The sequence below is a fragment of the Oryctolagus cuniculus genome, chromosome 11 (assembly GCF_964237555.1).
Source record: "Oryctolagus cuniculus chromosome 11, mOryCun1.1, whole genome shotgun sequence".
Classification (NCBI taxonomy): domain Eukaryota; kingdom Metazoa; phylum Chordata; class Mammalia; order Lagomorpha; family Leporidae; genus Oryctolagus; species Oryctolagus cuniculus.
In genome coordinates, this window is record NC_091442.1 from 97967811 (window position 1) to 97993608 (window position 25798).

A 25798-nucleotide genomic window follows, 5' to 3' on the forward strand; every position below is an offset into this window, starting at 1 on the left:
CAGCCTATACTTTATATTTTTCTACAACAACGATTTTATCTTGCCAACTTTCATGTAGGCACTAATAATTTTCTTGGTTCATATGTCACTAACTCTATATAACATAACAATGAAAATAAACATTTTTGTGCCTTACTCTACAGAGGGGAAATTAGTTAAAGACAAAACTGAGGGCACAAGATGATATTTGGTATAAGATGATATTTGTGTGGCTAGTGTCATGGTGTAGTTGCTAAGGCCACCACCTACAGTGTTGGCATCCCCTATGGACATCAGTTCGAGTCCTGGCTGGTCCAATTCCGATCCAGTTTTCTGCTATGGCCCGGGAAAGCAGTGGAAGATGGCCCAAGTCCTTGGGCCTCTGAACCCACGTGGGAGACCTGGAGAAAGCTCCTGGCTCCTGGCATCAGATCAACGCAGCTCTAGCTGTTGAGGCTATCTGGGGAGTGAACCAGAAGATGGAAGACCTCTCATCTTTCTCTCTCTCTCTCTGCCTCTCTGTAACTCTGCCTTTCAAATAAATAAATAAAATCTTAAAATAATTTTTTTTGTTATCTACTTAAATTCAGAATATCCTATTCAATCCAATTAATATACATTAAAATCTCATTGTTGGCTGGTGCCGCAGCTCAGTAGGCTAATCCTCCGCCTGCAGCGCCAGCAGACGGGGTTCTAGTCCTGGTTGGGGTGCCGGATTCTGTCCCGGTTGCCCCTCTTCCAGGCTGGCTCTCTGCTGTGGTCAGGGAGTGCAGTGGAGGATGGCCCAAGTGCTTGGGCCCTGCACCCCATGGGAGACCAGGAGAAGCACCTGGCTCCCGGCTTCGGATCAGTGCGGTGCACTGGCCACAGCGTGCCGGCCGTGGCGGCCATTGGAGGGTGAACCAACGGCAAAGGAAGACCTTCCTTTCTGTCTCTCTCTATCCACTCTGCCTGCCAAAAACAAAAAAACAAAAAACAAAAACAAACTCATTGTTGATCACATAAGAGAATAAAATGTAGATAGGATAATGAAGGAAACCGTAACAAAAATGACACCAAATTATAGTGCAGGATGAGTCTATCAGCTAGGATTTATTACTCGACCATAAACTGCAAGAGAGCAAAGAGTACATGTATTTCACACACCACTGTGGGCGCCTCAATCAGTGCCTGACACAGTGATGTGTTTAGTAACTGCCTGTTGAATGAACGAACGGTTTGTGAGCAAGGTGGTGTGCTGGTTTCTAGGTAGCAAGCTTCTTATTTTCACGGTAGCTCCACTGCCCATCCAAATGTTTGTACCACCATATGCACCTTCTGTTTATCTATGAGAGGACCTAGCAGACTTTTTTTTTTTTTTTTTTTTTTTGACAGGCAGAGCGGATAGTGAGAGAGAGAGACAGAGAGAAAGGTCTTCCTTTGCTGTTGGTTCACCCTCCAATGGCCGCCACGGCCGGCACACTGTGGCCGGTGCACCGCGCTGATCCGATGGCAGGAGCCAGGCACTTATCCTGGTCTCCCATGGGGTTCAGGGCCCAAGGACTTGGGCCATCCTCCACTGCACTCCCTGGCCACAGCAGAGAGCTGGCCTGGAAGAGGGGCAACCGGGACAGAATCCGGTGCCCCGACTGGGACTAGAACCCGGTGTCCCAGCGCCACAAGGCGGAGGATTAGCCTAGTGAGCCGCGGCACCAGCCCCTAGCAGCCTTAAAAGTGCTGCAGAGTCAAAAAGAAGTGTAGACCTTGAGATGAGATAGATAAAATGAACTCACTTCCCCATCAGATTAGCGTACATTAAGGGAAATGGAGAAGCTGCCTAAATATATTCCCTTCCTCCATCAAAACCACTAATACCCCTGCGGGAAATCTATCCCTACCTGAGATTACGCAGTTACTGAACAGACTCATAAGAGCATCATAGGCCACGTCTGGTACCTGATGACCCAGAGAACAAAGGACAGGAGCCAAGCCTACCACCAGCTGGACAGCACCAGCTGCTCCTCTCACTGGAGTCTCTGCAGCCATTCATGCAGGTGACAGCTCACCCAGCTATTTTCTCTAACTCCATCAATGAACTGCACAGGCTCAAGAGAGATGACAGACCCATCAGAAAGGTACAGGAGCTGCTCTGACTTAAAAGCTTCAAGCTCCACAAAGCCAACATCTGTAATAGCAACGCCATAGGCATAGCTTCAGGATTCCCCTTCCCACAAGGGATCTGCTAGTTCTGAGCAGCAGCACTCGGGGAAACCCAAACATAGCTCATTTATCAGGCATTTATACTTCCTCTTGATTCAGAAACAATTTACCAACTGGAGCTCAACTTTGCCTAGCAATGTAATTGATAGAATCTTATCTGGTTTCCAAGGCAACAGAGCAAAGCAGTTAAGTGAAGGTCATATCTTCTTAGCACTTAATTTATGAAGTTAAATCGTATCTTACCCTAGGTAAAACCACACCAAAGTCATTATGTCCAGCACCAATATGTATCCTAACCTCCAGACAGCATCTGAATTACCTACCCACCTACCAACCCCACTTGGTTGTCTATCAAGCATCTCATATCTACCTGAGCAAAGTAGGTTGGCATTTCCAAAAAATTTGTGGAAATAGAATTAAAAGATAGTTTTATTTCTGATGCAACAAAATTGAAGTCAAATCCATATGTATTTGTTTTATAATATACATTTTCCATTATCTGTTTGAAGACCCTATCCTATATACAATTTCAAGTCCTTTGTTCTACTAGGTCTTTAGAAAAACAAGAAATATATGTTATCAAAAGTTACCCTACTGTGCAACAGAACACCAAAACTTCCTGCTCCTAGCTAACAGCAATCTTTCCCATTTCTCCCTCCCTCACTTCTCCACAGCTTCTGGTAATGACCATTATACTTTAACCTTCTATGAAATCAACTTTTTAAAGAGCCCACATGAGTGAGATCGTGTGAAACTTGCCTTTCTGTGATTGGCTTATTTCACTTAACATAATCACCTGAAATTCCATCCATGTTGTTGCAAACACTAAGTTCCTGTTCTTTTTTATGGTTATGTAGTATTCCTGCATGTGTGAGTATGTATCACATTTTCTTTACCCATCCATCAGCTGATAGACACTCAGTAAATTAAAAATTTGGTGAGCAATGGTATAGTTATATAACCTCAACATGTCTCACAAAATGTTAACTAATAACAAAGGGAAAACGGTAACTTTAGAATGGAGAAAACTGGCAGACACAGTAATCAAGTGATAGAAGTTTTCATTAATAATAATTCAGATCAAAATTGGGTGCCATGTAATAGATACAATGAGAAAACAGCACATTGTTTCTGGGACATTCCTGTCAAAGACATAGCCTAAACCTAGTCATGAGGAAACATTCAACTTCACAAATAATGTACTTTTCAACAGTGTCAAAATTTGAAAATCTAGGAAAACCAGGAACCAACCCAAGTGTAAAGGAGACTAAACAGAGATGAGAACCATATGGAATATGCAATTTGTCTTCTTGCTATAAAGGCCATTGTTGGGATATCTGATCAAACTTGAAAGAGGAGATGGGGCAGGCATTGTGGCGTAGCAGGTTAAGCCTCCACCTACAGTGCCAGCATCCCATATGCATAGGTTTGAGTCCTAGCTGCTCTACTTCTGATCCAGCTCCCTGCTAATGCACCTTAGAAAGCAGCAAAGAACGGTCCAGGTGCTTGAGACCCTGCATGCAGGTGGGAGACCTGGAAGAAGCTCCTGGCTCCTGGCTTCAGTCTGGCCCAGCTCTGACCATTGAGGCCATTCGGGAAGTGAACCAGCAGATGGAAGATATCTCTCTCTGTCTGTTCCCCTCCCTCTCTGTAACTCAGTCTTTCAAATAAAAAATGAATAAATCTTTAAAAAAAAAAAAAAAGAAAAAAAAAAAAACCTTGAACAAGGTCTGAAAATTAAGGTGTCATGGCTTAAGGAGTTTAGAAAATATCACCCAAATTTTACACAACTCTGGGGGGCCAGGACTGTGGCACAATGGATTAAGCCACCGCCTGCAGTGCTGGCACCCAACATGGGCACAGGTTTGAATTTCAGCTGCTCCACTTCTGATCCAGCTCCCTGCTTATGTGCCTGGAAAAGCTCTAGAGGATGGCCCAGTCCTTGGCACCCTGCACTCATGTGGAAGATCCAGAAGAAGCTCCTGGTTGTTGGCTTCAGCCGGGTCCAGCCCTGGTCGTTGTGGCCATTTGGGAAGTGAACCGGTGGATGGAAGATCTCTTTCTCTAACTGCCTTTCAAATAAAATAAATAAATCTTAAAAAACAAAACAAACACTACTCTGGCATATTGACTCATCTGAGTTAAAGGCCCCTTAAGAGCAAGGACAGTCTGAACAGCGCTTCTTAAAAGCAGGAGATTAAATTCCCAAGTGAAAAATGTTCTCCTCACATCAGAAAGCAAGTATTAAGATCATCTTGAAGGACAGGAAGTTGAGGTCGACAGAAATCTGTATGACAGTTCTTCCAAATTTGCATGGAATTAATGTGAATTTAGGGGCAGATGTTTGGCACAGCTGTTAAGATGCCACTTGAGACAGCTGCATCACATAATGGAGTGCTTGGTCTGAGTCCTGGCTCTACTTCTAATTCTGGGCTTTTTGCTAGTGTGCACCCAGGGAGACAGGAAGTGATGGCTCAAGTGGGTAGGGTCCTGCCACTACCTGGGAGACCTGCACTGAGTTCTGGGTTCCTGGCTTCAGCCCGGCTCAGCTCCGGCTGTTATGGGCATCTGGAGACCAAACCCGCAGGTGGTACATATTTTTGTCTGTCTCTATCTCTGTCTTTCAGCCATTCAAATAAATGAACAAATACATTTTTAAAAATGAAAATAAAGAAGTATTAGTTCATTTTGGTGCAAAAACTTTTTTGAAATTTTCCATATTTTATAAAATAACCTTTTGCATCAAACTAAACTTTTTAAATTAGTTCTTCCATGAAGTTTTTTAAATACTCCTGTACAATAAGCCTTGTTAAACTAGTTCTGCCCTTCCTAGTCATTTCACTCAATTAACTACCCTAAACCAGGACTCTTTGCTCTGTCATGTTTTCACAATGTACTACTCCTGGCCCAATACAGTATATAAATGTTCAAGATAAAATTTTGTCTTTGAGCCGGCACCGCGGCTCACTAGGCTAATCCTCCGCCTAGTGGCGCTGGCACACCGGGTTCTAGTCCCGGTCGGGGCACCGGATTCTGTCCCGGTTGCCCCTCTTCCAAGCCAGCCCTCTGCTGTGGCCAGGGAGTGCAGTGGAGGATGGCCCAGGTGCTTGGGCCCTGCACCCCATGGGAGACCAGGAAAAGCACCTGGCTCCTGGCTCCTGCCATCGGATCAGCGCGGTGTGCCGGCCGCGGCGGCCATTGGAGGGTGAACCAACGGCAAAAGGAAGACCTTTCTCTCTGTCTCTCTCTCTCACTGTCCACTCTGTCAAAAAAATTTAAAAAAAAATTGTGTCTTTGAATTTTCATTTCCTTCTGAGGGTTCTCGTATCACATTATAACTTATATTAAATAAATTTGTATGGTTTTCTCCTGTTGCTCTGTCATGTCAATTTAATTCTTAGGCTCAGCCAAAAAGCCCTAAGAAAGTAAGGAAAACTTCACGCCTCCCCCATGACTATGGCAGCTCAGAAGGACAGTAAAATGCTGATGCCTCACTTGCTCTGTAGTCTGCAGATGGGATCCTGAGAGAACTACGAAAAGCCAGTAGAAGGTAAGAATCCTTCCTTCTTTTCTTTCGTCCATCTCCTTCCCTTCCTTTTTTAAAGATTTATTTATTTATTTGAAAGGCAGAGCCAGAGAGGGAGAGACAGAATGAGAAAGATCTTCCAACTGCTGGTTCATTCCCCAAATGGCCACAACAGCTGGGGCCAGGCCTGGCCCTCCAATCTAGTCTCCCACAAGGATGACAGGGGCTCAGTCACTTGGGTTATCTTCTGCAGCCTTTCCAGGCATATTAGCAGGGAGCTGGATCAGAAGCCTAACAGGCAGGACTCAAACTGGCACTGAGATATGGGATGCAGGTGGCCCAAGGGGGAGCTTAACCCGCTACATGACAACACCAGCCCTTATTCACCACTCTTTATATGCCACAATACCTAGCTCTCTAATTACAGATAAATCAATTGACTTCAGTTTTATTCATGGGTTGAAGGTAAGAATCTACAGATTTAGAATTCCACAATGTATTGCACTCAGCAAAGTGTGTGACGGGGGAACTGAGAAACAAATGGCTTAGCCTGTCCAATGCCACCGCCTCCACAGACTCCTCAGACGCCTTAAACTTCCCACACCAACAAGGTCATCTGAGGTACTCAGTCCGGAGGAGCTCTGTATCCTCAACTGCCCTCAAGCACCTGCTAGAGTGACTTTACCTTCTTAAGCTCTTAGCTTCTTTTTTCATATGATCTCAGGCAACATAAAGGGACTTGCCTAGCTGAACAGTGTTCTTTTATTTTCAGAGTTTTTTTTTTCCTAAACTGTTTTATAATTTTTAATGTTTCATGTCACGTTCTTTAACTTGGCCTTCCCCAAATCCATGTCCCACAATGTGGACCCTGGGCACCAGCATTACATGGGCTCAAGTTTTGAAGGAGATCAACATGCATTTGAACAAGATGACCCACATGCCTTTCGCTTTGTCCCAGGATTGTAACTCCATCGGCTTGACTGTTTGAACAATCAAACAAAAACCAGCACAACACCTTAGCTCTTAGAGCCTACATCCTATTTTGAAACCTGGATCTCACTAAGACCTAAACACATAGAATGCCCCTTCAGAATAGGCTGACAGCTATAAACTTAAAATCACAGCTCCTTACATTTTAACAGAAACACAGATTACTATTTCCCATTAAAAAGAACCCCAAATCTTTTTTTACCTCCTTGCCCTTGATCCCCTTGCTGCCCTGCGCCTTCGGGGTACGTGGCCTTGGGGTCACCCACTCCATGCTTTCCGGCTTGCATGCTCCTCCACGTGGCTGGCTTTTGGCCTACTCTCTGCTCAGTATAAATCCAGATTTCCCTTTCTCTTTTAGATAGAGCCCTCACTCTCCCATGCATTTCTCTCACTAAATAAAAGGTTTAAAAACGTAAAAAAAAAAATCAAGCCTCAACCATTGCAGGACAAAGTTCCTAGTCAGAGCTGCACATTAAGAACCAAAGAGCTTCATATAAAGTCATCACCCAGGGGCCGGTGCTGTGGCATAGCAGGTTAAGCTGCCATCGGCAGCGCCAGCATCCCATATAGGCACCAGTTGTAGTCCCAGCTGCTCCACTTCCAATCCAGCGTCCTGCTGGTGTGCCTGGAAAAGCAGTAGAAGATAACCCAAGTGCTTGGGCTCCAGCACCCATGTGGGAGACTGGGATGAGGTGTCTGGCTCCTGGCTTCAGCCTCGTCCAGCCCTGGCCATTGTAGCCATCTGGAGAGTGAACCAGTGGATGAAAGCTTTCTCTGTACCCCACCCCCCACCTTTCTGTAATTCCGAGTTTCAAATAAATAGATAAATTTTTAAAAAAGGAAAAAAAAGACCTCATCCATTATCATGGTTTCAATGTTCCCAATTAGTCCAAGTGGTAGACTAGAGGTTTAAAAATGGTGGTAGGTAAACTTTTACAAACTTGCTTTGCTTAGCAAACACAATATTTAAAAAAAATTGTTCTGGGGCTGGCGCTGCGGTGTAGTAGGTTACACCTCCGCCTGTGGCACCAGCAACCCATATGGGTATTGGTTCATGTCTCAGCTGCTCCACTTCTGATCCAGCTCCCTGTAATAAACCTGGGAAAGTAGCAGAGGATGGCCCAAGTGCTTGGCCCCTGTACCCACATGGGAGACCCGATGAAGTTTCTGGCCCCTTACTTTGGATTGGCCCAGCTCTGGCCATTGCAGCCATTTGGGGAGTGAACCAGCAGACGGAAGATCCCTCTCTCTTAGTCTCTGCTTCTCTGTAAAGCTGCCTTTCAAATAAATAAATAAATCTTTAAAAAAATACCTTCCACATTTGACCTTTTTTTTTTTTCTTAAAGATTTATTTTATTTATTTGAAAGACAGAGTTACAGAGAGAGGTAGAGACAGAGAGAAAAGTATTCCAAACGCTGGTTCACTCCCCAGACGGCTGCAACGGCCGGAGCTGCGCCAATCCGAAGCCAGGAGCTCCTTCCGGGTCTCCCACGTGGGTACAGGGGCCCAAGGACTTTGGCTGTCTTCTACTGCTTTCCCAGGCCACAGCAGAGAGCTAGATCGGAAGAGGAGCAGCTGGGACTCGAACCAGCGACCATATGTGTTGCTGGCACTTCAGGCCAGGGTGTTAGCCTGCTGAGCCACAGCGCCGGCCCCCACATTTGACCACTGAAGAAAACATACTTGAAAATGATTGCCAGAGGGGCCAGGGCTACGGCACAGCAGGTAAAGCTGCTGCCTTCAGTGTTGGCATCTCTTATGGTCACCAGTTCAAGTCCTAGCTACCCCATTTCCTACCCAGCTCCCTGATAATGTGCCTGCGAAAGCAGCTGAGGATGGCCCAAGTCCTTGGACCCCTGCACCCCCATGGGAGACTGAGATAAAGCTCCTGGCTTCTGGCTTCAGCCTGGCCCATCCCTGGTTGTTTCAGCCATCTGGGCAGTGTAACTCATTGTAACTCTTTCAAATCAATCAATCAATCTTAAAAAACACATAAATAAATAAAACTAAAAAGTTCATGGAAAAGTGAAATTAGTTTAGGGGTGGGCATCCCACACCGGAGTACCTGGATTTGATACATGGCTCCACTCCTGATTTAGCTTCCCACTAATGTGCACCTTAAGAGGCAGTGGTGGTGGCTGAAGTAACTAGGTTCCTGCCACACATCTGAGTGCCTTGGACTGAATTCCTGGGTCCTGGCTCTGGCCCCAGAAGGGGCTGTTGCAGGCACTGGGGAAGTAAACTAGCAGCTGGGAGCTCTCTGTCTCCTTTCTCTGCCTCTCTAGTAAGTTGAAAATAAAAATAAAAAGATAAGTGTAACTTGTTTTATGCCACTAAGCTTTAGGATTTGTTATGACGCCACAGTAAGTAGAACATACTTTGAGGAAGATCACAGATTGCCTCAAAGATAGAGACATTTGATACACATTTACATAATGAAACAAATACTGCCAGGTCAAATGAAAAGTTGGTTACCATTCAGGAGGCACCATGCTTCCATCCACATCCCAGAACGTGTTTTTGCCATTCATTTCAGTGGTGTATATAACCCACCGGTGACGGCCTGGGTGGAAAGACCAATATTTAGCAAGATGTGAGGCAATACAGAAAATAATTCTTTTCTTCTTAAAGAATAACTGCATGATACAAAGAAGATAAACTTCGCACTGAGAAAAGACATTTATTGGCTTTTACATATAAGACATGTGTATTAATAAAGGCAAGTTCCAACAAGCGTTTGGCAAGCTTTTGTCAACAGCCCGGCCGCCACAGCAGCAGGGTTCCTACACCAGAGACTAGGACAAGTCCCTGCTGTGGGTGGGGCGCAGACCTCTCCCACAGCAGAGAACCCGTGCCTCTCCCGCAGCTCCCTGAAGAGGGGGTAGCAGACACGGCAGGGAAATGTGTTCCCACCCACTCAAGAGACTCAGCAGACAAAGTGCCCCTCCTGAGACTGAGGAGGAATCAAACTCACAGTCATCACACCTCAGTTCCACGCTTTCACATAAATGCTTCACCACAAACACCCCGGATCCTTCTGGAAATTGGTGAAGGATGCATACCAAGCACACATTAAATATGAGGGTTAGGTAACACCACAGCAAAAGAGGCTGGCTACATTCTTTATTTTAAAAACTCCTTGGAATGGCTGAGGCCAAAACACTATTTACAGAATCATTTCTTGAGGGCCTTGAATTTGTGTACAGATTTGGGTTCTAATCAGGACTTTGTCACTTACTATTAGTGCTTGTTAGGTAAATTATATGAGCATCAGTTTCTTTATCAAAAGTGGGTGATTATACCTATCTCTTACAGTTGCTGTGGAAGTTAAATATCACAGACGTACACAGAGCTCCTTCAGCACTGGGCATGTAAGTGTATAATAAATTTTAATCCCTTCTACTCTCCCTATTGCCCCTACCTCCTAATAGAGAATGAATTTACTCATACAATGGATTTTAAGCCAACAAGCAAAAGATAATCTGTATTTAGCTTACAGAGTTTTCCTAGGTAAAAAATCAACAAATATTTACTAATGTTATTTAAACATGACCATATCTGTTAAAAGAAACACAGATTTTAACTGGCATTTGCTCCTTCTTTTAGAGAAATCAATCTTGAAAACAGACAACTAAAAGTAAACTATGATCCCATGAGGCAGGAGAATGTGGCCACAGTCAGGGTTTTAGCAATCTCTCAATATTTTAAATTTCTCAAAATTTTAAATGCCCATACTCAGAATCAGCAATCCCACTTCTGGGAATGTATTCTTAGAATAGTTAAAGGCATGGACGCAGTCACAAGTCGGTTCATTACAACATTATTTCTTTTTATTTTAAACTTTTGTTCCCTTTAATTTGAGAGGCAGAGAGACAGAAAAAGAGTATCTTCTCATTCATTCCCTCAATGCCTGCAACAGGCAGGACTACGCCAGGACAAAGCTAGGAGCTGGGAGCCAGAACCTCAATCCAGGTCTCCCATGTGGGTGGCAGGGACCCAATTACGTGAGCCATCATCATTGTCTCCCAGGGTCTGCATTAGCAGGAAACTGGAACAAGGAGCTAGAGCCAGGGATCAAACCCAGTCACTCCGATGTGTACCATGTACATCCTAAGAAGCATCTTACCTGTTAGGCCAAATGCTAGACTACACATCTTTCTCTTTAAAGACTTATTTATTCTCTTATTTGAATGGCAGTGACAGACAGAAATAGACAAACACACACAGACTCAGAGAAAGAGATTTTCCATCTGAGGGTCTATTCCCCAAATGGCTGCAATGGCTGGGGATGGTCCAGACTTAAGCCAGGGGCCCAGAACTCTATCTGGGCCTCCCACCTCAGTGGCAACAGCGCAAGCACTTGGGCCACCTTCTGCTGCTTTCCCAGGCACATTAGTAGGGAGCTGGATCAGAACTGGAGCAGCCAGGACTCAGCTGGTATTCCAATATGCGATGCTGATGCCAGTGTCAAGCAAGTGGTGGTTTAACCTGCGGCACCACAGTGGCGGTCCCCTACAGCTTTATCTCTAAAAGCTACAAGTCTTTGACTTTAACTATCAATAGTGAAGAGTCTGAAAAAAAAAATGGTTCTTCCATATAGTAGCATTGTGTGTTCCTATTAAAAAAGAATACCTAACGGTTAAGATGCCTTTGTCCTCCACTGGAATAGCTGGGTTCAACACCCGGCTCCTGACTCCAGCTTCCTGCTAAGACAGGCCCTGGCAGGCAGCACTGAAGGCTCCAGGAACTGGGTTCCTGCCACTCACACAGGAGACCTGGACTGCATTTTGGCCTAGTTTCAGCCATTTCGAGCATTTGGGGGAATAAACCAGATAATAGGAGCTCTCTCTCTGTTTATCTGTTTCTCTCTGTGTGTGTTTTCTCTGCCTCTCATCTTAAAAAAACAAATTTAAAAATCCTGTGCATTGTTTAAAATTAGAAAATGCAATCAAACATCCAAATAGAAAAGAATGCTATGGATACATCTAACTTTACTAAAATGGAAAAATGTTCCATATTATTAAAGTAAAATTTCAGTTTACAAACAACATTCATAACATAATCCCATGGAATTTAAAATAGTGTAGGCTTATACATTCACTGAAGAGTCTTAAAATATACATAGGCTAGCTGGCGCTGGGGCGCAGCAGGTTAAAACCCTGGCCTGAAGTGCTGGCATCCCGTGTGGGCACTGGTTCTAGTCCCAGCTGCTCCTCTTCTGATCCAGCTCTCTGCTATGGCCTGGGAAAGCAGTGGAAGATGGCCCAAGTCCTTGAGCCCCTGCATCCACATGGGAGACCCATAGGAAGCTCCTGGCTCCTAACTTTGGATCCGCCGCAGCTCTGGCAGTTGTAGCCATCAGGGGAGTGAACCAGCAGCTGGAAGACCTCTCTCTCTGCCTCTACCTCTCTCTGTAACTCTTTCAAATAAATAAAATAAATCTTTAAAATATATATATATATACATATACACACAGGTTAAACTATCATAAGGGTAAAATTACATGGGGAGAAGGAACTTTCTTTGTTCTTTTTTTTAAGATTTACTTATGTATTTGAAAGGCAGAGCTACAGAGAGAGAGGGAGAGACAAAGAGATCTCCCATTCACTGGTTTACTCCCTAAATGGCTGCAAGGCTGGGACTGGGCCAGGATGAAGCCAGGAGGCTGGAACTCCATCAGAGCCTCCCACATTGGTGCAGGGGCCAAAGTACTCGGGCCATTTCTGGTGCCTTCCCAGGTGTATTAGTAGGGAGCTGGACAGGAAGTAGAACAGCCAGGACTGGAACCAGTGCCCCGCTGGGATGGTGGTGTGGCATGTGGTAGCTTAACTTGCTACGCCACAACACTGGCCCCATCATTATTTTACACACTAAATTTTAATGTTTTACATAGGTATATATCATTTTTTTAAATTAGCAAAAACAAAGCCTTTCCAATTTGAGGACAGAAAGAAAAAAGAGAGGGATGTAAAAGTTGTAATTTGTAAAATATAGTGACATGTCCAAAGAATGCTGCCTGGAGGCTCTGTCTTAATTATCTGCACTATTTGTTTAGGCCTCCTTAAGACATTCCTTGGGCCTCAGTTTCCTCATCTATCAAATGCCAATTTTTAGGTAATCTCTTGAAATCTACTCCAGGTCCAAAATCCTGCGACTTGTGTGAATTTCTTTTTTTTTCTTTTAAGATTTATTTATTTATTTGAAAGTCAGAGTTACGCAGAGAGAGAAAGAGGAGAGAGAGAGGTCTTTATCTGCTGGTTCACTCTTCAATTAGCCACAACAGCTAGAGCTGCGCCATCTGGAGCCAGGAGCTTCTTCCGAGCCTCCTATGGAGGGGAAGAGGCCCAAGGACTTGGGCCATCTTCTACTGTTTTCCCAGGACATAGCAGAGAGTTGGACTGGAAGTGGAGCTGGGACTCAAACCGGTGTCTATATGGGATGCCAGCACTGGAGATGGCGGCTTTACCTACTAAGCCACAGCGCCGGCCCCAACTTGTGTGCATATTAAAAATATTATGGGGATTGGTTTGCAGCAGATCAGGTTAGGCCGTAGCCTGGGATGCCCACATCCCATATCCAAGGGCCTGGTTTAAGTCCTGGCTACTCTGTGCTTCTGATACAGCTTCCTGCTATTGAGCCTGAAGGCGGCAGGTGATGGCTCAAGTACTTGTGGTCCTGCTGCCCATCTGGGAGATATGAGGGAGGTTCTGGCCCTGGCTTCTGCCTAGCCTAGCCCCCGCTATTGTGGGATGGAAGGATGGAAGATCTCTCTCGCTCTCTGTGTGTCTCTCCCTCTCTCTAACTGATGCTGCCTCTCAAATCAATAAATATTTAAAATCTAAATATTATGCTTATAGAGCATGTAAGATGTTTACCTCTTGCAGACCAACTTGCATCCAATCCAGCGACGTATGGTTCACATATCCTAAGAATTCTTAACTGTTCAGTGACTTAGTTTCTTCATCTGCGAAACAGCTGCAAGGTGGGGACTCCACTGCCTCCCCCAAAGGAATGCTCAAGACTCAGGAGGTAATGTATGTCCTTTGTTTAGCACAGCACCCAGCACATGGGGTAGGCACTCAATGATGTTTGGTCATTATTATTTCACATTATGGATGAAGATTATTTTTTCCTTTTTGACATTTTTAATCTCAATAAAGAGTGAATTTAGGGGCTGGTGCTATGGCTCAGGTGCTGTGGCTCAGGGTCAACGCCCTGGCCTGAAACGCCAGCATCCCATATGGGCACCAGTTCTAGTCCCGGCTGCTCCACTTTGGATCCAGCTCCTTGCTATGCCTTGGAAAGCAGTAGAAGATGGCCCAAATCCTTGGGCTCCTGCACCCGCATGGGAGACCCAGAAGAAGCTCCTGGCTCCTGGCTCCTGGCTCCTGGCTTCGGATTGGTGCAGTCCTGGCCATTGCGGCCAACTGGGGAGCGAATCAACGGATGGAAGACCTCTCTCTCTCTCTGCCTCTCCTCTCTCTGTGTTACTCTAATTCTCAAATAAAAAATAAATTAAAAAAAAGAGGGAATTTATTATTATAAAAGTAATAAGTGTACATGATTAAAAAAATTCAAAAAGGTAGTAACAGTGCAAATATTGATTGAACAACTCTTTGCCAACCATTAGGTCTGTAGTTCTTCTCAACAAAGGGCAATTTTATGTCTGCAATAGCAGGGGATGGGCCAAGTTGAAACCAGCCTAAAACCCCTTATGGGTGGCAGGGTTCGAGGACTTGAGCCATCATCCACCTCTTCCAAGGATGCATTAGCAGGAGTTAGATCAGAAGCGAGTGAACTGGCACTCTGATAGAGGATGCAGCTGTCCGAAGCAGTGGTTCATCCCACTACACTACACCACCTGCCTGCCCCACCCCCCAAGGTACATCTGGCAACGACTGAAGACATTTTAAGGTTGTTACAAGTGTAGAGGGAAGGTAATACTGGCATCTGGTGGGAAGATGTCAGGAGTGCTGCTGATCATTCAACAATGCATAAGACAGCTCCTCACAACAAAGAGTTACTTGGCACATTCTGGTAACAGGGTTGAGAATGAGAAACTAACTACATTAGGATGAGCTTCTGCCACTCACTCTTCATTTTTTATTCCAAAGGCAAAGTGACAGAGCAGCAGAGCTCCCATCTGCTGGCTGACTGCTCAGATGCTCCCAGCAGCCAGGACTGGGCCAAGGCGAAGCTCGGAGCTGGGGACTCAATCCACGTCTCCCACGTGGCAGGCAGGGATTCAATTATTGAAGCCATGACTCCTGCTCCCAAGGGTCTGTACTGGCAGGAAGCTAAAATTAGGACATGGAGCTGAGGACTGAGCCCAGGAACTCCCACATGGGACACACACATCTTCAATATTGTCTTAACCACAGGCTAAATGGCTGTTTTTCAATACAACCTTCTGGGGCAAATATGATCATTCTACTTGAAGATGAGAAAACTGAGGTTTAGAGACATTAACAAGAAATGTGCAAATTTATCAGTACCCAACTGATAATACACTAAAGCTACTTTTAGAATTTACTACTAAAATCATGGTGCAATGGGTATTTCTGTTTTTGCAAGAATATTTATAGCTTGAATTCTTGGAAGAAGTACTGAGAGAAAGGATATACCCAATGTAAAATTCTGTATGTGTTAGCCGGCACTGCGGCTCACTAGGCTAATCCTCCACCCGCGGCGCCAGCACACCGGGTTCTAGTCCTGGTCGGGGAGCTGGATTCTGTCCCGGTTGCCCCTCTTCCAGGCCAGCCCTCTGCTATGGCCCGGGAGTGCAGTGGAGGATGGCCCAAGTCCTTGGACCCTGCACCCGCATGGGAGACCAGGAGAAGCACCTGGCTCCTGCCATCGGATCAGCGCAGTGCGCCGGTCGCAGTGCGCTGGCCACAGCGGCCATTGGAAGGTGAACCAATGGCAAAAGGAAGACCTTTCTCTCTGTCTCTCTCTCTCTCACTGTCCACTCTGCCTGTCAAAAAAAATTTTTTTTTTTTGTATGTGTTACCAAATTGTTGTCTAAAAAGACAGCATTAAGTGATGTATTCTTATGCTTTTCCTCGCACTGGGAGATACTTCGAAATTTGATAGGTGAAAAAAAGATAACACTTTTCTGAAGTTGCATTCCTGTAATTGTGAGTGGGGATAAGCATCTTTCATGCCTCTGGTGGCCATTTAGTTTGTTTTTCTTGTCCATTTTCTATTGAGTTTTTCACTCATTTCCAAGTGCTTTGTAAACGTTCCTACTGTTATGGAAAAAACACCCAAATCAAATCCCAATCCAATAGTTCATGACAAAAAATACAACACTCACCAAAAAACTGCTTGTTGTCTTCATAGTATTTGTTTCCGTATTTGTCTTCCCCCACTAAGGTACCAACCCTCACATCATTTGCCCTGTGAATACACAAAAGAAAACAGGTATTTAGAGTGGTTCTTTGTTCAAAACACAAACGAGAATACAACTCCCTGACCCCAAGTCGGCCTCATCAACTAGAAACTGGGTGGGCACGGTCACTGCTGGGCCGGCTAGCCTTCCTCGCCAGGCTCTCGGCACCCACTGTGGAAGAATCAGCCGCCAGGTTGACAGCTCCCCTACTCGTGGTAGGGTCAGGCAGCCAGAACCGGAAAGGGTAAACGGAGACACGGAACGTGCTTAAATTACAACAGAAATGCACTATTTTCAAATCTCATCTGCTCTCCCTGCCCCATGAGACACTGGAGGCAGCAAAACCGTCAAGATATCCGGAGGCCAAAGTATTTCATCTTCTTAAAATGACACGAGGTGTCCTGGCTCTTCCATTCCACTCAGGGTCACCAATTCGGTTTCTGCGGAGCAGGCTGCCCAGACCGGATCAGTGACGATAGGGTGTTGTAGGGCGCACCATGATCACTTCTTTCAGAGCCTTACCATAGAGAGGAACTGGAGGCCAAGGCCAGGACAGGGAAAAAACTTTCCCAAGGTCACCAAGTGAACGGTAATGCTACTTAGTCTCCAGGGGCCGGATGCCCCCCAGTCCGTGTCACAGCTGTCTCTAGAGGTGGCTTCGGCCCCGTCTCGAGGAGGTTCGGGGCCTTGGGCCGGGGGCTGCAAAGCAGAGACTGGGCCAGCTGTCCTTGACCACAACTGTCGGCTCTGAAAGGCGTTCCAACTTTGGGCCCCCTTCCAAGAAACCAACCAGAACAAGTCCAAGTCCCGGAGACCACGAGCACGGCTCCCGCTGCCTACCTGAAAAACACTCGGAGGTAGCCCCGGAGGCCGCCGTGGCCGCTGACCTGCTGCAGCCCCCGCTTCAGGACCTGCAGCAACTCCATCTTGTCCGGCAAGCCCCGCCTCCTGCGTGCCCCGAGCAAAACTCGCCGGGCGGAAGCGGCCACGCCGCCGCTGAGAAGGTTCCTGCGCACGCCCGGCGTAGAAGTGGCTCTGCGCGTGCGCAGAGCTGGAACTCCCGGGGTAACCATTGGGGGGCCGAAGTAGGCGCTGCGGGTTTCCCTCCGAAGCAAAGGCACTGTAAAGTTTAAATTTTTAGAGGTTGAGTACAGAGGCGAGAATGTAGTGGAAAGCTCACCTAGACGAGGTTTCCCCAGATAGGGAAAGATGACTGGCTGAAACGATTGCAGAAGTCTTTCCCAGTGCGCCAGGCGTCTTTGGAAACAAGATGTAAGGAAGTAGATCGTGACCACATACGGACGTTATGTATTCGATACGATATTGCTTACAAACGACGGTACTTCAGAAAATTCGTGGAGAATGGAATTATGCGTGGAGTTCAGACACTTTTTGCTCCATAATAAACTTACCTTTCGATTCCGTTTTCCACGAACTTCCTGCGGTACCCTTGGATAAGCGATGTGTTGATATGGGAGTGAGGAGGAATAGCAAATGCAAGGTGAACATGAATCAGATCTGCTCAAGATTCACAACTCTTCAACTCCTGGCAAATCGCATGGGGGAAAGAAGCCTTTGTTAATGTTTAGTCCCCTTTCCACCCCATTCCCACCCTGGCAAAGCACTGTTACTATCATTTGGGACAGAATTCTGTTTCATTATGTGTTTTTGCATAGAATTGCGTATCTGCAACTCAGCTCGAATTTATGGAGCTTTAAAATGTATTTGAAGTGCTATTTAAATTGGAATTTAAATTATGAACGTGTTTTAAATTTGTGTAATAACTTTTGCACTGTAAAACAGTTCCTTCCTCCCATTCCCTAAATACAGAGAACAAAATGCTCCTAAGAAGCCCACAGGGTGGGCATTTGGTGCTGCTGGGGATGCCCACATCTCATATCTGAGTGTCTGGGTTTGAGTCAACTTGGCTTCTGATTGCAACTTTCTGCTAATGTGCACCCCTGGAGGCAAGAGGTGATGGCTCCAGTACTTGGGTCTAAACACCCATGTGACAGACCATGATTGAATTCTGGGTCTTGAGCTAGGCACTCTGCTATGGACATAATTATTTAAACTTCTTATAAAGTTTCTTGTGTAACTTTTGCTTTCCAAGGCCATCAGCAGGGAGCTGGATTGGAAGTGGAGCAGCTGGGACTAGAACTGGCACGCATATGACATGCTGGCACCACAGGTGGATGCTTAACTCACTACACCACAGCACTGGCCCCTTCCCTTGCTTTTAAAACAGCAGTTTAACTGCATACGTAAGTACCCTATTGATAATGTATTATTTTCTCCCTGCTTTCAATAAACTAGTTCAGTTCTATTCTTTCGCATGTTTTAGGCTTGCAATCTGCATGCCTTGTATTTTTGGAATTCACTCATGTTAACATATTCTTTTTTGATGTATAGTATTCCACTGGATGACTGTACCACAATTTCTCAAAAAAAGATTTAAAGGCAGAATGACAAAAAGAGGAACCCACTGGTTTACTCCCCAAATGCCCACAACAGCTGGGGCTGGGCCAGGCTGAAGCCAGGAGCCAGAATTCCATCTGGGTCTCCTATGTGGGTGGCAGGGCCTCAAGTACTTGAGCCATCATCTGCTGCCTCGGAGGCCCATTAGCGGGAAGCTGCATTGGAAGTGGAGTTGCTGGGACTTGGACCAGGTGCTCTATATGGGATGTGGGCATCCCAAGCAGGACTTAACCTACTGCACCACTTTTGCCCAAATGTAACACAATGGGATACTGATTGTTATTTTTTTTAACAATGCTGACATGAACAATTTTGTATTTTCTGGCACATATATGCAAGAAGTCAAGGACAACTTTACTATGTGATGCAACTTCCAGAGATCATCACCAACAGCTGTCTCCCTGGTTCACACAACTCTACACTCAGCATTGCTCAACTTATTAACTGGGCTTTCAGCAAATCCTTTATTTTATACTCTTTCCAGAGGGCACGCAACTGTACCAAAGCATTTGGAAGGATCAGGGGTGAAATTCAGATTCTTCTCCGCTTTGCTGGGGTATTCACCATTCACCTTTGGTTTCCGATTTCAAAGTTTTGTGTTTATCATTTCTTTTTTGTTTTAAACATTTTTTAAAAAAATCTACTGAAAGGCAGAGCTAGAGAGAGAGGAGAGACAGAGATTCTTCTATCCACTGGTTCACTCCCCAAATGGCCGTCAATAGCCCAGCCTGGGCTGGACCAGGCTGAAGCGATGAGCCAGGAGCTTCCTGTGTCTCCCACGTGGGTGCAGGGGCCCAAGCACTGGCACATTAAGCAGGGAGATGGACTGTAATTGGAACAGCCCGGTTTCGAACTGGTGCCTATATGTGATGCTGACTTCATAGGCAGTGCTTAACATACTACACCACAATGCCAGCTCCTATCATTTATTTCCATCCCTTTTTTCCTAAGATGCATTAAAAACAAACAAACAAAACTCCTTAGCTGTGTTTTCATGCAGTTTCAGTAAGGAGTTGATGGCGTAGCGGGCTGAGCCTCCACCTGCAGCGCTGGCATCCCATCTGGGAGTTGGTTTCTGTCCTGGCTGCTCCTCTTCTGATACAGCTCTCTGCTAATGGCCTGGGAAAGCAGTGGAGGAAGGCCTAAGTGCTTGGGCTCCTGCATCCATGTGGGAGACCTGGAAGAAGCTCCTGGCTCCTGGTTTTGGATTGGTCTAGCTCTGGCCATTGCAGCCATTTGGGGAGTGAACCAGTGGGTGGAAGACACCTCTGTCTCTCCCTCTCTGGCTGTTAATTCTGCCTCTCAAATACATCTTTACCAAAAAAAAAAAGGGGGGGGGGTTGTATTAAACATGTGTTCAAGGTATCTTTTACCATGCATTTAAAAAATGTCATTAAAGTTTTATTTATTTCTAAATGTGTTTTGGCTTTTTCTGTTTCTTGCTCACTTTTCGATTCCTTATTTTCTTCCTTAAAACATACCATAGTTATTTCTGCAGGTGGCGATTGCAGTATTTAGTATTGTCTTTAACATGTTCTTACCCAAGTGGCTTGTTTTCTTGTTTGATAACTTTATGAATTTAGTCTGTAATTGAAGTTCATCTAGGAAAATATGAGATTCTACCCTAGGGGTTGGCAAATCAGGCATACGGCTTTTCTAAATGTTTTATCAGACCACAGCCATGCCCATGCACCTATATAGGCTACAGTTGGTTTTGCTTTTTGAGTGGTTGCAACAGACACTGCACAGCCCACAAAGCCAAACATATTTACCTTCTGCACCTTTATAGAAAAGTGTGTCAACTTCTGATTTGATTACTGGGTATCTTCTCCAGAGACCTGTATTTGCTTTTGCCAGGAATGAGGGGTACTAAAGATCTAAAACAACCTTCACCTTCTTCGAGAAGTCAAAAGCCTTCAGAATTATCTATTTCCCTAAAGTGCTGGAAGCGGCAATCTAGCATCTTCTCTTGCCCACATTGTTCTGAGAGGTTTTACAATTTTTTGTATATTCAGCTGAGAGATGAGACAGAGCTCCCATCTGCTGGTTCACTCCCTAAATGCTAGTTATGGTCATGGCCAGGGACCAGAAAGCTAGCAGCCAGAAACTCGATTCAGGTTTTCCAGGTTTGGCAGGAATCCAGCTACTTCAGCCATCACCTGCATGGTCTGCACTAACAGGAAACTAAAATCAGGAGCCAGAGCTTGAACCTGAGCATCCCCGCTGGGCCAAATGCCCGCTCCAGCGGGAACTGTTCTGAATGTATATAGTGATGGATCCTTTCAACCCCTGTCCTTGTGTAGGAAATTTTTGGATAATCATGTACTTCCCTTACGTCTTTTCTATTTCCTATTTTTCAGTCTATACTTCCATCTAATGAATTGCTCTGGCTGTCATTTTAACAGGTGTAGTTCTTTGCTTAAATTTCACCCACCCCCCCATCCTGTACTTTTTATGGATGTGACATCAACTTTTTCCTCAAAATTTTACTTACATTTGAGGGTGGTTATTTTTCTGATCCCTGTGCTGTATCTGCTCCCCATGTTTTACCTCTTCTATTTTAGAGAGTTTCTTCAAATATCTGATAACCCTAGGCTCCAAGTTCATATTTAGCATTAGAACACTCAAGAACTGAATGGAAACCAAATATACACATGTGTGAGTTGGCAACCGCTGGGCTTTTGAGAATTGAAAGTTTTTACCAAGGGACAACCAAAACTGAGAGTCAGGAGGTTCCTCGGCAGCTAATTAGCTACCAGAGAGAAATGAATCCAGGCAGATATTCCTATACTTGATTGCCAGCAATCAGGGAACAAAGTCAAGGAGCCCACATACAAACTGCAGATTCTGAAGCCTGTATGTTTTCCAAGCCTTCTATCCCTGGTATACTTTAAATCCTATGATCTTCTAGTTCAGGTTCCCAAGAGAATTCATCTCTGCCCTCCTCCTGCCTGAAACGGTGAGAGAACGGGAAGTGGCCACCTGACTGCAGTTGGGGCAGAGACAGGGAGTCTTGTGATTCTTCATAAATCTGTATGTCAGTACTTTCCAGGTGTTCCCCCTCTTCGAAGTCTTCAATTAAAATCATTACACCTAAGGATCAGGTCAACCTACAACATCAGTAATAATTTTATAAAATTTTTGTTGTTGATTTGAGAGCTAGATAAACATAAAGAGGAGCAAGGGAGAGCGCCTATCTGCTGGTTCACTCCCCAGATGCCAGCAACAGCCTGGCTGGGGTTGCAGCTTAGAGCCAGGAACTCAATCTGGGCCTCCCGTGTGGGAGACAGAGACCCCTTCACTTGAGCCATCACCTCTGCCTCTCAGGGTCTGTGCTAGCAGGAGGCTGGAATCAGGAGCTCGAGGCAGATATTGAACCCAGGCACTCTGGTATGGGATGAAGGCATTTTAATTATTAGGCCAAATGCCTGCTCCAGTTTTGATCCTTAGTAGAGCTTTTAAAATACACTTTATGATGAAAACATAATGCAACAAAGGGTAACAAAATATTAAACAAATAGGACACTGACATCAAATACACTGGCAGAATATGAACTTATAATGCAAGTTACATTTTAATATAGTTTTAAAAACACTTTCAAATATAACTATAAGTTTAATCAGGAAAAATACCTGAAACATCTCAATTAACCATTTGTACATTAATTTTTCTCAATTCTTGGTTTACTAACATAGTTTATAAAGGTATAAACCTACTGATTTTCTCATTTGAGCATTTTACACTTAATGAAGTTCTTCCTAGCTGATAATTATAAATAAAGCTGTTGGCCAAAATTATGTTTTAAATAGGAAATAAGGTTTCCCTCAATAAGTTGGTAAAGAGTATAGCTGGAGACTTTAAGACTTTTGATTACTGTAAAGTAGAAATTAGTAAAATCCATACCCTAACAAAAAAAAATCTGAGTTCTACTGCAAAAATCTTTGTAAAAAATGTACTCTGTGATAAAAACTCCATCTTCATGTTTTAAAAGTCAACAGACATACCAAAATAATTCATCATGAAATCAGAGCCAAGAAATATTTAACAGTATCAGATTTGCTAAGGAAAACATTACAGTGGAAGATACCCAAGGAGTCTGAAATGATTTTGTTGTGGCAATAGCAAAGCTTAATGCTGTCCTGCACACAAGTGTTAAAGCAGCCCCCAACCTGTTTTACATAAGAAAAAAAAAATCAATGCATAGTCCCCAATTTTTAAAAATTACCAACTGCTTTAAAATAATTGTTTAATTCACATTAAAAACATGGATTGCTATGAAAAATCCACTATTTTGCAAACTGGGTGAGCTTTTAATAACCTAAAACAAACTGGCTAAAACCCAGAGCAGGCTCAGAAAAGCTGTAACACAAGTCAGAAAAGGAGGAGAAACCGCATGCTTTCGGTGGGGTGGAAGAGCAATACCTAGTTTTTTTTTAATACCTAGTTTGCAATACTAAGGCAGTTGGGGCTCAGTCTCTACCACTTTTAAATAAGATACAGTAGTAAACCAAAAACATTAAAACATGAACTCTCATTTTCAGAAACAATTTTCTGCTATGTAAATAAAAAGTGCTCATAACTAATAATGTACACTAATAACATCAACTCTTAAGGTCACAAATTACCCATGTCTCACTGCCAGCAATGAGAGTGGCATATGCTAAAGGACACCATGATATTTACAAAAGACAAAAAATATATATTCATTTATTATTTCATATACTTATATTATACCATTGAGCGTAAAATAATCTTCTTTGGACATGGCAATGAAAACATATGTTGTATTATGGAAGAGTAAAATACAAGGAACTCCTCCCTAAGAATTTTTGACTATTAAGTATACTAGTTCATAATGAATTTAAATATGAATAGAACACAATTCGGGGGAAAAAAACAACTAATTTATTTGTTTTATAAAATAAAACAAGAGATCTTAGTTTAGATAGACAAGATGTGACAGCTTCACATGTCTTCTTCACCAAGAATAAATCCGGAGCATTTCTTATTTAAATAAGACAGGAAGGGACATTCCAATTCCTGTTGCTTGCTCAGGAAATGCTTCAAAAATTCTTTAAGGAAGCTAAAATAAAAATACCTTGGATTTTGGTTATCTTTAAAGTCAAAATTTCCAGATATTCTGGAAGCAATGAGTTCGATTTGGTATCTGTGTTCAGGAAAGAACAATCAGTTTACAACACTTTGATCTTTGCTTTCAAATGCTGTGACCAATTATTTGAGAGTTATAATCCGCAGGCTCCATTTTTAAAATATGTGGGATGACACTGTCAATTCGTACATTGCCAATGAGTCCTTTGAAAAACAATTCTTCAGTAATAGTAGCATTCATCAGTCTCAAAGCTGGCAATCTGAGTAGTAGCCTGGATAACCTAGCAGGAAAAAAAAAAAAAAAAACAAAACAGGAACAAAGTGGTGATTCCAAAATTTAGAAAAAAATACTAGTAATTTCTGCATGTATATTATCTGTGACCTAATTTAACAAAGATACAATTTTCTTTAAAATCTTATTTACTGGGGCTGGTGTTGTGGTACAGCGGGTTAAACCACTGCTTGTGACCCGGGCATCCCATATTGGAGCACTGGTTCAAGCCCCTGCTGCTCTGCTTCCCATCAAGCTTCTTGCAATGCACCTAAGAAGAAAGTGGAAGGCGACCCAAGGATTTGCAACGGCCAATGCTAGGTCAGGCCAAAGCCAGAACAGGCTACAGTGACAGGATCCAATATCTGAACCATTATCTGCTACCTCCCAGGATGTATATTAGCAGGAAATGGAAGTGGAGCCAGCACTTGTATGCAAGGACTCGGATACGATACTGGCATCTAAAGCAGCACTTTAAATTAATCTACGGATTTCAGAGCAGACAGGTAGACATACACACACACACACACAATCAATCAATCAATCGATTTTTCACGACTGCTTTATGCTTCAAATGCCAGTAACAGCTGGGGTGGGGCCAGGCCACGGCCAGGAATCTAGAACTCAGCCCAGAACCCATGTGGATGACAAGGACCCAATTATTTGAGCCATCACCTGCTGCCTCTTTGGGTGTGTATTAGCAGGAAGCCAGAATTGGAAGCAGAGCTGGGACACTCAAACCCAGGAACTGCAGTAAGGGATGTGGGTATCCTAAGCAGCTTCTTAACACTTGCCCAAGATATAATTTTTTTTTTTTTTTTTTTTGACAGGCAGAGTGGACAGTGAGAGAGAGAGACAGAGAGAAAGGTCTTCCTTTTGCCGTTGGTTCACCCTCCAAAGGCCGCCACGGCTGGCGCGCTGCAGCAGGCGCACCACGCTGATCCGAAGCCAGGAGCCAGGTACTTCTCCTGGTCTCCCATGGGGTGCAGGGCCCAAGCACTTGGGCCATCCTCCACTGCACTCCCTGGCCACAGCAGAGAGCTGGCCTGGAAGAGGGGCAACCGGGACAGAATCCGGTGCCCCGACCGGGACTAGAACCCGGTATGCCGGCGCTGCAAGGTGGAGGATTAGCCTAGTGAGCCGCGGCGCCGGCCCCAATTTTTAAAAGTTAAAATGGAAACTATGTATTTTCAACCTTAGAGCATAACAAAATCACCTGGATACTAATGCAGTCTGAAAGACTCCACAAAACAGACTTGCTTTTATCTGCTTTGCTGTGCTGCCTACACTATGGAACCAAGTTATTAAACCATGGATCAATTAGACATTTAAGAAGGGCTTAGCAACTCCTTTCAGATAGTCAGAACAGAAATGTTTTGGGTTACCAGGACACAAGAGGTTCAGTAACTGTGTTTGCTTTTGCTCTGCAAAAAACTAGTGGAAATGGTACAACAGGAAACATTTATTACTGGGAAGAGCACAGAACACAGAACCAAGACCACTGGGTTTCAATGTTTATCCAGCTGCCAGTGATTAAGTCAATGTGTGCAAATCAATTACCCCCTGTCTCGCTCACAGTGAAGATTAACAGAACGATCCCTGACTGTTGCTCTGCTAGCTAGTGAGGTTCTGAAGGTCAGAGACAGGACTTGTGTGAAAGTGCACTCTAAGTTGAAAACTGCCATCCAGGCAGAGTTTGTTTTTCAATAACCATCTTTCTGAACAGTTCATGGTAGGCATACCCCTTCTTCTTTCCTAAGGCCCTGTCAGGTACTCTGTTCTTCAAATCCCACTTTGTTCCTGTTTGTTCCTATCAGCTGAGCTACATCTATACAGTTGGTAGGAAAACTGTT

The 25798-nt window shown here is 44.3% G+C and overlaps 2 protein-coding genes across 4 annotated transcripts in view; both read right to left on the reverse strand.

The window, feature by feature from the left end:
• NDUFA12 (NADH:ubiquinone oxidoreductase subunit A12) overlaps nt 1–17579 on the reverse strand; it is a 40536-nt gene extending 22957 nt beyond the window's left edge. Inside the window, exons 1-4 of the mRNA XM_002711205.5 lie at nt 17499–17579; nt 16927–17206; nt 16012–16094; nt 9171–9258 (exon numbers count right to left, since the gene is read on the reverse strand). Of these exons, the coding sequence (XP_002711251.2) occupies nt 9171–9258; nt 16012–16094; nt 16927–17159 (404 nt within the window). The 5' untranslated portion in view covers nt 17160–17206; nt 17499–17579. The remainder of the gene's footprint in view (nt 1–9170; nt 9259–16011; nt 16095–16926; nt 17207–17498) is intronic.
• A 4541-nt stretch (nt 17580–22120) lies between these two features.
• The window catches only part of NR2C1 (nuclear receptor subfamily 2 group C member 1), a 54474-nt gene continuing 50796 nt past the window's right edge, over nt 22121–25798 (reverse strand). For all 3 annotated transcript variants that reach the window (XM_008256896.4, XM_070052714.1, XM_002711206.5), the window contains one exon: nt 22121–23955. In XM_008256896.4, coding sequence (XP_008255118.2) covers nt 23781–23955 — 175 coding nt within the window. In that variant the 3' untranslated portion in view covers nt 22121–23780. The remainder of the gene's footprint in view (nt 23956–25798) is intronic.